Source organism: Belonocnema kinseyi, chromosome 10 (genome assembly GCF_010883055.1).
Source record: "Belonocnema kinseyi isolate 2016_QV_RU_SX_M_011 chromosome 10, B_treatae_v1, whole genome shotgun sequence".
Lineage (NCBI taxonomy): Eukaryota > Metazoa > Arthropoda > Insecta > Hymenoptera > Cynipidae > Belonocnema > Belonocnema kinseyi.
Genome location: NC_046666.1, coordinates 58,266,574 through 58,279,488, shown reverse-complemented (window position 1 = coordinate 58,279,488; position 12,915 = coordinate 58,266,574). Strand labels below are relative to the sequence as shown.

At 33.1% G+C, this 12,915-nt stretch overlaps 1 protein-coding gene across 1 annotated transcript in view; it reads left to right on the top strand.

The window, feature by feature from the left end:
* LOC117182039 (zinc finger protein 423 homolog) overlaps positions 1-11,115 on the top strand; it is a 41,234-nt gene extending 30,119 nt beyond the window's left edge. Inside the window, exons 4-6 of the mRNA XM_033375058.1 lie at positions 6,439-9,250; positions 9,338-9,562; positions 9,653-11,115. Of these exons, the coding sequence (XP_033230949.1) occupies positions 6,439-9,250; positions 9,338-9,562; positions 9,653-10,006 (3,391 nt within the window). The 3' untranslated portion in view covers positions 10,007-11,115. The remainder of the gene's footprint in view (positions 1-6,438; positions 9,251-9,337; positions 9,563-9,652) is intronic.
* Positions 11,116-12,915: the final 1,800 nt, after the last annotated feature.

Below are 12,915 nucleotides of genomic sequence, written 5' to 3'. Positions count from 1 at the left end.
CCGGCTTCTTTTGCGGCTTATGTTAGCATTTCAATACCCAATGCCCAAGCGGCGATACGCGAGAGAGGAACAGAAGAAAAGGAAAAGAGAGGAATAAAGAGTAAAGGAATAAAGAATAAAGTATAAAGTAGAATTTAGAATTGAAACGTAACATACATTGGAAGGAGAGAGAAGAAATCATGGGCCCCACGAAGGAGTAAAGCTTGACTAATGTCCATAGCCCCATGGTCGCCTTGTGATCATTAGTCATTTGTCAACCCCATGGGTCTTAGAATCAAATGGACCCAAGTCCGCGCGCGAGCCTTTAAAGTCCCGCGTTTCTGAGACACGTCCGGTGATGTATTAATCACTCTGTGATAGTATCAGAAAAATTGTCTTATTGCCTGTGGCTTGAAGACAACTCTGTACTTGGGTACTTGAATTTTGGATTCACAGATTTGAAATTTGAAATATTTTTATTAGAAAATAACAATAAATTTGAGTTTTTCACTTTAGAATTTTTAAAGTTTGATCGTATTAAGAAAATTGTGTTATTGTCTGTGGCTTGGGGACAACTCTCAATTTGGGTACTTCAATTTTGAATTCAGACATTTTTAATTTGAAACCTTTTTATTAAAAAATGACAATACTTTTTTAGTATACCCACGAGAAAAGACGTTTATAATAGAGCGAATGATGTACGATGTAATTCAAAATCAGCATTTTATTAAAATGCAAGGCCTTCTGAAGAATGAGTCATGGAAAAATACGACTGGTGTGACAATCATCTTCTTGAGCTGTGATTCACTCAAAAAAATGTCTGCTCAAATCAACCAGAATTCTGGGTAAATATGCCCTTACTAGTTTTTCTGGTTAGAGTGACCAGAATTCTGGTTACTTTAACCAGAAAAAATAGTAAGGCCATATTTAACCAGAATTCTAGTTGATTTAACCAGACATTTTTTTGAGTGTTACTATAGTAATCTCGTACGGCGTAAAATTTTTAATGTGGTTCGGTCCGAGATAGAGTGCCATCTGGTTTTATTATTTTTCCCAACAGTACGGTTAGAGAAAACATTGTGCGTTATTCAGTAGCTATTTTTGGAACTATTTATGTGTTACTATAGCGCTTTTGGAACTAATTACATTTCATCAACTGAAGGGCGTTGTGGACTCATGACATAGTGGTTTCGAATAAAGTTATTTTACTTTAGAATGTATAAACTTTTATCGAATCAAAAGAATTATCTTATTTTCGAAGGCTGGAGGACAACTCTGGACTAGGATGCGCTTGAATTTTTGATTCATAGATTTGGAATTTGAAATATTTTTATAATAAAATATCAATAATTTTTAGTTTTTTACTTTAGAATGTACAAAGTTTGATCGTATTAAAAAAATAACTTTGTTTTCTGTGGCTTGAGAACAAGTCTGGACTAAGAGGCTGTTGAATTTTTGATTTAAAGATTTGGAATTTGAAATATTTTTATAATAAAATAACAATAATTTTTAGTTTTTTATTTTAAAATGTATAAAGTTTGATCGTATTAGATTATTCTCGCATTGTCGATGGCTTGAGGACAACTCTGGACTTGGATAGTTCAATTTTTTATTCAGAAATTTGGAATGTATTTATTATGATATAACAACCTTTTTTAGAACATCCAAGCCTCGATCCAAGCGAAAAGACGTTTAAAACACAAGGAGTGATGTGCGATATTTAATTAGAAATCCGTATTTTATGAGAATGCAGGTCCATATGAAATGTGAGTCATGAAACCATACGCTTAAGTGGAACTCTGGACTAAGATGCTGTTGAATTTTAAATTCAGAGATTTGGAATTTGAAATATTTTTATTATGAAATAACAATAATTTTTAGTTTTTTACTTTAGAGTGTATAAACTATGATCGTATCAGAAAAATTCTCTTATTTTATTATGGTTTGGGTACAACTTTGGATCAGGAACTAGAATTTTTAATTCAGAGATTTAGAATCTGTTTATTAAAAAATAATAATGGTTTTTAATTTCTTACTTTAGAGTGTCTAAACTTTAATCATATAAGAAAAACGTTAATATAGTCTGTGGCTTGAAGACAACTCTTGAATTCGGTACTTGAATGTTGGATTTAGAGATTTGGAATCTTTTTCTTAAAAAATAACAATATTTTTTATTTTATTGTGTTTTGCAGTCTCGGAAAAGGGGGTGAAGGGGTAGGCAAGAGAGGGGAATTAGGGGCGGGAGGAGAACTAATAAGTGGGAAGGGGTGATTAGATAGAATTGTATAGGATTGGATCAGATAGGACAGGATATGATGGAAGAGGAAAGGAGAAAGATAGTGGAGTGATATATAAACTTCATGGTTTCAGGTTTTACGAGCCCAAAATCACGTTCCCAAAAAATGTTGTTTGAGCCAAATAATTTGTTTTGTTACACCAACTACTTTTTTAGTAATCAGAACCAAATTTTTGATAATCACAACCCAATTTTTATAAACCCAATAAAAACTGCTTAACAAGATTATTTTGTTACCATAACTTTATTTTTCTTCACAGTGAAACTTTCTCAATAATTTAAAATGGTTATATTTTTTGAAAAAAGCTGATACAATATTAAAAATTTTGCACCCTTCTATAATATAGAACATATACTGTATATTGTAAATATACTAAAAAAATAAGAAAGTTATAAAGTCGAGAAGCTGCAACTTTTTCCGAAAATCCTGTTGTCATTAGTGAAATCGGACATCGATCATTTGATCAGATATCTCGTGCAATTCGCATTCGAATATCAGCTGATTATCGGACAACTGACAAGGTCTTAACCGCGACTGGACTACCTGTCAACCACTATTACAATCGCATTTCTGGATCTTTACGCCACGTCTCTATTCGTCGTCGTCCCATCTTGGAAGTCGGCATGGGTGACCCAGCAAAAGAGTAGAAATCTCCGAGGTTCTCAGCACTCATCTTATTTTTTTGTTATACCCCTTTTTCTGATTGGTTCAGGTCACTCACCTATTCACGATAGACGTGTGGTGCGTCAAGAAGTTCGGAAGATCGATGAACGGACGGATTTTATTCCCCCTGTCACCCATAATCCATTAGCTTCTTTCAATTGTTCAAAGAATTTAACCGAGAATAATAGCAGGTGAAAAAAATTGAAGATCCAAAATTCTCTTATTTTTCACAATTTTATTAATATTTTACATGCCTAATACGGTTTTGTTGAAACTACTTTAACTCAAAAGTGCGAAGTTTCTCTGAACATTGCTGGAACATTCCAATGGAAGGTTTGGAGAATTCTGGAAAATTTTCCAGGAAGGTTTCCGAAAGTAGATAAATGTATGATAGGAAAATTTTCAAGAACATTCCCCTAACCTTCCTGGAACATTTTTCAGAATTCTCCGAACCTTTCATGTGAATGTTCCAGGAATGTTCAGGAAAATTGTTGTGTTATCGGGGATTTTAAGAGTTAAAAAAAGGGCTTTCTCATTTTTATATAAGAGAACAAATAGGAACGGATTTATTTATGATTTAAATAAAAACCATAGTACCTATAGCTTTTCTTCTTTAAAAGACCATATTTTTTATTTCTGGCTATACTTAAAAAAATGTTTTCAAACAAATAGATAATAATTTACGATTTTATCCAACTCTCTAATCATACAATTAATCATTGACTGACCACTTTTTTATTGCATGACTGGATGAGATTCTTGAAAGTGGAAATAATTATACGTTTCACTAAAAACCTTTTTTAAGCATAGATAGAAATAAACAATATGATTTTTCAAAAAGAATTTAAGAATTTAAATTCTATTTTATCTGTTCCAAGTCTTTTGAACTGACATAAAAATTATTAAGGTGGTCTTTTAACAGCCATTTCCCGAGGAGCAATTTTTTTACCTTAAAATTTTTGTAATATCTCGCGTTGTTTTAGTGAAAACTGAACAATTTTTAAATGAAAATGAAGTTTCTCGAAAACTGCCCTAGAAAAGATTTTTCGTTCGTTTCGTCTGAAGTAATTTTAACCGAGCCGTATTAATTAAATTAAACGCATGGAACGGATTGAGTTTAGTTATTTAATTATAATTATTATCTCATTTGATTATTATTATTTTCTTTTTATCATTCATGCATTATTTTTTATGTATGATTATTTTAAGATTTGTTTTTGATGTGAATCAGTTAATGATGTATTCTTTCGATTTGAGTGTCTAATAGGGCGGAGTTAATATACTAGAATTAATTAATTAAATCGTTTGAAGCGCCAAAAAATGTAAAATTCCTAATTCACAGAAAAAAATTTAATTAAAAAAAATTATCGCACGTTTCTCTTTATTCAAGCTGAAGAAATTTCAGGTTAGAAATATTCAATGTTTTTTTTTCAAAATGTGTGCACATGACTCAATCCAAAAAAGATGTTTTTACACATTTTTAACAAATTGTTAATTAAGTAAAATCTTTGTTTTAATTTCTGATTTTCTAAGTTTCAAAATAAAAAATGGCTTCAACAAATAATATTGAAATTCAATTTGAAATTTTACTTCTTCGAATCTCTGGATTTTTTTGCCATCCAATCTACTTTCGACCATTTTATTTATTTCTCTCCATTTTCTTTGCACTTTCCCCTAAGTAGTTTAATGGCCCAAATAACTCAGGCTATATATTTTCTTCGGATCACGCACATCGCAAATGGGCAGGAAAGATTCTTCTTCAATACTTTCAGTCTCTAGAAGAACTATTTAATTTCTCTACAAGAAATCTGAAATATCCCTAATTGATTTGTAGCTAAAATTTTGTTATGTTACCTCTGTAAAATAATTAAAATCAAAATTTTGATGAGAAAAAAACTCCTATTGAAAAATGAACCAAATATTCCTGTTCTAGAAATTTAAATACTTTTAATATTCTTAAATGAAACATTTGATAATTTTATCATCATGTCATTTCAAAATTGCATTTCCTGTTTATATTTGAAAATTTTTAATTTTTCAGAAGAGCGGGAAAAAAAACTTTTTCAAAATTGGAATGATTTTTTAATGAAAAAAAAAAAAATGAGAAAGTGCATTCGAGAGTTGATAGAGCTCTATTTAGGTCTTTAAATGACTAAACACAAGTTTAGCAGTTGAAAACATAACTAAAGAGTTTCCTAGCTGTAAAAATTGAAAAACCGTTTTTTCATTTTACTAGGACTCTGTAAATAATTAATTATCTTCCAAATTTGAAGGAAAAAGGTTTTTTCTCCACTAGATTTAAGATGGCGATTAGAGAAGTAAGTGGAGGAAGTTAGAGCAACCGAATAGGAAGTTGGGTCTCCACCCCGAGTGATATGTTGAAAAGGGAACGAATTCGTTTCCCACGTCGACCACCCTTCCTTCTTTGCCTTTTGTTTCGAACCCTCCCACACGATGAAGTTCTCCTTTTATTCTTGGCTTGCTGTCTCCATTTTTCGTTGAGTTTTACCGAATGGCATCATCTTCTTGGAGGTAAAAAGTGGATGATCACAAGTAGAATCCAGTGATCGACCAGGGGTCGAAAACGTGACGATTGACAGGATCCTCAAAGCCTGAGAAAGACCGGCTAAAATGTCTCGCTGCCGCATTCCGCGGGAGAAAAAACACCTCATAATCGTGACGAACAAGCGAAACCGTATGCAAAAAGTGCGATAAACTGGCCATTTCACGCGGAAATCTAAATTGTATCAATCTGAGACATGGTGACACTAAACTAGCAGTTCATCCTGGAATCCAGATTTCTAGATTCTTGATCTAGATTATATCAGGAAAGTGCGTCAATCTGTAAATTTTCTTTTGATTCAGAATTTGTATAGTTGTGGTTTTAAAATACATTACCCAACACTGGAAATGATCGTTATAAACACTTTTAAAATAGCTTTTAAAAAGGAAAAAATATCGAATCTTTATTCTAGTCTAGTGACACTCCATAACTATGCATAATTCACAGCAAAAGCGAGGGTCTACATTTCTGTCCATCTTCATTTCAGATCAACTTATTTTGTCTCCTGGACCTCGGCTCTCTGATTTGCTTTTCCAATAGTCCAGTGAATTATTAATCAGTTGTCCGTCACCTCTGAAAATAATCTCAATTCCTACATAAACGAAATATCTTATGCATAAAGAAAAACCTTTGAAACTAAAAAAATTAAATAAAAAATGAAAGATTTCTCCAGTTTCGTGATATATATCCGCTGATTCTAATAAAAGATGTTTTTAATTGACATAAGAAGACCACTCTCCAGAAATTAAATTAGTGAGCCTTACCACTTTCACATTAAATATTTATATAATCTGACTTTACGAAAAGAATAAACCGAAAAAAAACAATGTGAAATAGAGAAAAGGAATTAGACTATTACAAAATTAAAAATGAAGATAAAAGATAAAAATAATGAATATCCATAACCAAATCTAATTTTTTTCTTTTTTGTTTCAGTGACCACCTGAAGATCCACATGAAAACACACGACACGCAGAAGCCTTTCCAATGCACATCATGTTCCCGAGGCTACAACACAGCAGCAGCTTTGACATCCCACATGCAATCCCACAAAAGACACCAAAACTCCCAAGGATTAAAACTAGAAATGGATTTTGGACGCAGAAGTGTTTCCTCTCATAGTACAGCATCACCTCCTATTCCCAATTCACCATCTCCGAGTCTGAATTTAACCCTAAGCCACAAAACCTCCCTAAAGTCCCAGGCTAGTGCTTCCAATACCCCAATCCTATCATCACCTTTAAAACTAGCCTGCATGTACTGTACTCGAGATTCCTTCACCAGCATGCAGCAACTTCAAATGCACGTTCACACAATGCACCAAGCAATCCTAAGTGGAGAAAATCTGATGCCATCTCCAAGCCAAACCCTAGAACTATCAAACTCTAGAGACAAATCTGATCGTCAAGAACGAACCTTAAGGGAAGACCTTTTATACGAGAAAAAGTTTCCAGAAGTTAGATCCCTGGAAGAAAAAGACATCTTCGACTCAGGATTTTCCTGTGGGCAATGTACCATGAAGTTTTCTTCTTCAAATTCCCTCAGAGACCATCTGATTTCCATCCATCGAACTAATGCTTTTGGATCATTGATGATGTGCCCCATCTGTGGAATTCCCTGTTCTTCAGCAGCTGCCTATGCAGAACACTATGTCCTCCAACATTGTGAAAATAGAGGAATATCGGCTGAAGGTCGAGAATATAGTGACCCAAAGATAAACGGATCCTACGACAGCAAGGAAGCAAGAACTGCAAAAATATCAAAGGATCTAAACTCGGAACCAGCTGATTTAACCAAACACTCAAAAATTAACGAAAATTATTCAGCAGGGACTTTACTATGTGGACAATGTGGTGCAGCTTTGAAAGATTTTGAGTCTTTTAGAGAACACCTCGCAAGACATCTCCAAGCCGATCAGAGGAATGAAGTTCCAAGGAATCCGTGTCCAAAATGTGAAGCTTCCTTCCAGGAGCGAGAGGATATGATGGTCCATTTGACGAAGCATTTTCTGGGACAAGTTACAAAAGAATACGCCTGCAGTGCCTGCAAGAAATTTTACCCCCATCCTGATCTTCTTCAGAGGCACCTGCTTGATTCCCATGCTCATCATCTTTACAGATGTGCCCTTTGCAGAGACACTTTTGACTCTAGGGTAGCAATCCAGGTTCATTTCGCTGTAAAACACAGTCAAGAATGTCGGATTTACAGATGCAATGTGTGTTCTGGGTCAAACAATGAAAATTCCCCTGGGAATACTCCTGGTGAAAACAGGAACTTTTTCAGAAGCGAAGCTGAGATGGCGAACCATGTTAGAACTGTCCATGCTCCTCCGTCCATTGTTAATGCAAGTTCTCTCCCTAGGAGTCCTGTATCGACTCCAGGAATAACGAACACAAACCCTAGGTGTGTTTTTTGTGGGATTTCCTGTTCCTCCGACTTGGATCTTCAGCTCCACTTGGCAAGCCACTCCACAAGTTTGTACCGATGTCCCATTTGTCGGGAGGGATTTGCTGTTGAATTTTTATTAGACAGACACATTGCACAGGCTCATCATGCTAATGTTCATCCCAGCACTCCAAGAAGTCAAACTAGGGAAAATGGAAGGATACATCGACCTTCGAGATCTCAGGAAGATTCTGTCACTTTAGATGTAAGGGAACTGAGGGATCAACGAGAGCAGAGGGATCAGAGGTCCCTGAAACGAGGAAGATCCCCTGCCTCTAGTAACAACAATTCCTTGAACCAAAGGGACAATAACAACAAGAGACCAAGTTTTGGAACTACCCAACAATGTGAGCTTTGTGAAAGAGGGGAATTCGCCAACGATGCTGAACTACAAGCTCATAAAAAATTAGCCCACACTCCTGCAAAGGTTTCAGGAAAATCTTTATCGGCTCTGAGCATGACTTGTGCATATTGTGGAGAGGTTTGTCGATCGAGAAGTGAATTAGAATCACACACAAGAATACAACATGCAACTAATGATCATGGAGGTCGTCACAAGTGCAACATCTGTGATGAAGTTTGTCCCTCTGGAGCAACTTTGGCTGAACACAAACTACAGAAACATTGTAAGATTCAGCTGAGTGATGTATGCATTGTTTGCAGAGGAAGTTTGTCTTCTGAATCGCACTTTATGGAACATGTTCAGAGACACAGTTTGGAAAGTGTTGATCCTCAGCAGAGGTTGGACAGTTCAGTGCCTCATCTTCCTGCACCTTGCGTGGTTTGTAGACAAACTTTGATCAGTGATTTGGAGTGTAGGCTTCATGCGAGGCATCATCTGAGATCCAGTGGTGGTTCCCAGAGGTCAGACTCGAGTCCGAGTCCTAATCAGAAGACTCAGAGTCACAGTTGCTGTCTTTGCCTCAGAGAGTTTAATGGAGAGGAGTTTGTTAGTTTGCCTTCAAATCATTCCAGTAGTGGTAGTCAGACATTAAGAGTTTGTAGAGCTTGTTATGTGAGGCATTCGCAGGGACTTCCAATTTTGAACTCACCTTATGAGCATGCGAAGACTAGCCAGACTGAATTATGGATGAAGGAGTCACATTGGGATGGATGTAGGGAGAGGTCGGATGGTGAAAGGAGTTTTAAAATGGAAGGGAGGAATTCGAATGATGGAGGAGGATCAAGTGATGGAAGAAGATGTGATGAGTGTGGAGTAAAGTTTGAAGATCCGGAGGAGGCTGAGAAACATAGGCTTGCTGAACATGAAAAACCTGGAACTTATACTTGTATTCAGTGCCAGGTGAGGATTGATGATTAATTTGTAATTTATTGTTTTAGTTCCTATTCATTTGTACAATTAAATAATTACTTTAATTATTTTTTTCAGGTGTCTTTCCCAACAGAGGCTAAAATACAGGAGCACGTTAAAAAAGAACATCTTGAGTCTTCTGGGAAAACTTCCTTGGAAGCTTTGCGTTGTCATCTCTGTTTATTTGGTGCCAACAGTCCTCTACAACTTCAGAGTCATCTTATAGAACACACTTTTGCCGGATGTACTGCCCTCAGTTGTTACATTTGTCAGGCCCTGTTTACAGCGCCAATTGGACTTCAGGTAAAAATGGGAAAAATAATTTAATATTTTTTAATCAATATATTTTCATTGTCAATAAATGCATCAGTGCTAATAAATTTGTTTTTACAGAATCACATGCTCCAGCAACATGGTCTTGGTGCTCGACCTTACGATTGCAGTCACTGTGGTCTGAAGTTTTTCTTCAGAGCTGAACTTGATCATCACGTGGCTGTTTTTCATTCTACACGGGATAACATTTCATCTCCTCAAGACAGAAAAACACAGAATGAAATTCAAGATTCTGAAAAACATACTGAAGCTTCTGATAAATTGACCATCAAAGAAGAAATTCGGCAAAGTGAAGATGAAGATATCAATGTAGATATTAACAGTAAGTCCGAAAAACTGGAAAAAGGATCTCGAAATCTCGAGTCTGAATCTGAAGAAATCCGAACCGAACTTTCCAAGTCTGAATCAGAATAATAATAATCGCTTTGGATTCGATTCGTTCCAAAGCTTCATTGTAAATTTGATTTTAAATTGGATTTTTTATTTTACTGGTTGATGTTATCAAACCTTTTGGCATCTTTTAAAGAGGGATGATTATTTTTTAGATTTTCTGATAAGATTATAAATTTATTTTGTATAACTATAAGGAAAATTCAATTGTACATATTCTGTCTTCCTCAATTATGGACAAAGCATATAAGTATAAAAATTGTAATCGAATTACAATCACCTTAAGAAGGCTCCAGTTTTTAAGATGTAGGCTTGTAAAGTTAAGCAGATTACGCTCAAATTATTGGAAAAGTTGGAATTAAAACAAAGCATGCGTAATACTTTTTAATAAACAAATTATACCGGTTAAAATTTGTATTTATATGTAAAGATCATTCATTGTAGCATTTTTATTTAAAAATGGATTTTTAACTTCGATTAAATCCAGTTATAATATATTGTATATATTTATATCGTTTTTAAAAAAACGTTAAAATTCTTTTTGCAGGCAAACCGCCTTTGTTTCATGATAGTATTATACGTTTAGAATTGTTTAATAGGTGGCGATGGTTTTATTATAATTAATGCTTAGATTATTACGTTATGGTAATTACGACTACATTATTATATTTAATTGAATATGTTATGATTATTCTTACATTATAATTTCAATAATATTATATTATTAAATTACTATTGCTATTATCGTCATCATTATTGCCGTAATTACAAGCGATCGTTATACAAATATTTTCCACTTGTTACGTTTAATTTAATTATATACGATCTGCTGTACATATTGAAATTCATCGTCATAAGTATTCACTTTTTTGTGAAATCATTATGCGTTCTCTCCTTTTTTTATTTGAAATTTATTCTGCAGTTTAGCGATTGCAGTGCTGTACATTTTTTACTTCTTGAAAATAAAAAAACTTCGAAAGAAAGGAGAAACTCAAGAATATGAAGCGAATCCCACGAGTTCAAATAACATGATTCAGTCAAGCTCAACAATCTTGATATTATTCGATGAAGCGCTGAGTAACTTGTAACGACGTTTGAACAAAGATGCAATAAATTGTCCACTATGATTAGTATTACATCGTTAAGATAGTTCTATACGAAATAATAAATTATTGTTTTAAATCTTGCCTGTCGTTCTATCTCAACTTCTTTTGAATTAATCCAAACCCTTTTGTTATTAACCAGGATGATTTCACTGTCGATCATCCTGCCTGGAAAACCTGGAATTGTCAGAGAATTTTTAAATACCTAGAACATTTTTTAAATTGCAATATTGCATTTATTAACAATAATTATTCAGTTACAAAAGTAGAGTTATATGTATTGAACTATTTGGGTGAAAATTCGGTTTTTTGTTTGAAATCAATTTTTTAAATCAAAATTCAACTATTTTGATTTTTATTGAAAATTGATCGATTTTAGCTGAAAATTGAAGTGTCTGGTTGAAAGCGTATGTTTTTTGTTGAAGATTCGATGTTTTTGGTTTAATTCCGTTGTTTTTTTTCGACGTTTTGAGACCCCTGGATCCGAAAAAACAGGTTTTTACAAATGTCTATGTCTGTACATCTGTAAGCCTATTTTGAAAATTTTTAAGTCGACATTTTTTCAAGATTCAAAAATTCTCTGTACACTTGTTCATAGTACTTGAAAAGAAAAATGTTAATTTTCTCTAGCCCTACAAGATTATCTTAACAACTTTTTTAATTTTTTCGAAAAATTGAAAATTCTAATTTTGACTGCACAAAAGATTATCAAAAATGAAACATTGCATTTTGCGGTCAAAATATGCAAGATAAGAAAAAGAATGATAAGACAAAAATATTGTGCAGCCAAAAAATATATACAAATTCTTTATTAATCACTTTTTTATAGGATACGTGATTTTTGTTTTATTTATAAAAAAAACCTTGAAAATACAAAAATTACATTTTTTGACACGACACAATAAGCTAAGAAAAAAATATATAGATAACATTTTTTTGCTGTAATTAGAGCAAAAAAATTTGTTGAATAACAACTTTTTTAATATTCTTTGAAAATCAAACATTCAAATTTTGACAACAAACAACATAATGGAAAATCGAAAAATTACATTATCGCACTGGTTGAGGTTCTCCTTGGTTGAAAAATTGAAAAATTATATTTATTAGGTGAAAATTTTGACATTTGATAGAAATTAATCTTTTGGGCTGACAATTAATCTTTTTTGTTGAAAATTTAAAAATTATTGTTTAACACTCATAATTTTCGTTGAAAATTAATTTTTAACTCTAAATGTAACTATTAAATTGTTGGTTGAAAATTTATCTTTTTAATTTAAAATTCATGTATTTCTATGAAATTCGTGTTCTTTGGTAAAAGATTAGTCTTCTTGCTTAAAAATTCATTTTTTTCGTTAAAAATCCGCTATTCCAATTAAAGATTGATCATTTCAGTTGAAAATTCATCTTTTTTGTTTAAAGTTCAACTATTCCATTCTTTTCATGTTATGGTTTTGACTAGAAGAAATGTATCAAATAATTTGATGGTAATTGTCTTTTTCTACTGATCTCAATTCAATATTTTGTAAATAATGATTTTTATTTCTAAATTAAATTCATTTTCCAAAAATTAATCTTCCTGTTTGAAAATTAATCGCCTTAATTTTTTTGCTTAAAAATTCAAGGAATGCAATTAAATATTGATAATTTTAGTAATTATTTCATCTTTTTGGTTGAAAATAAAACTGCTTGCTAAAGGTTAAATTCGTTTCCAAATTAATCTGCTTCTTTTGGTTAAGACTTTTGATGGAAAATTGATGTTTTTTAGTTCAAAATTCATATATTCGTTTAAAAATTGATCCTTTTCTGTTGAAAATTCAACTGCTTGATTGA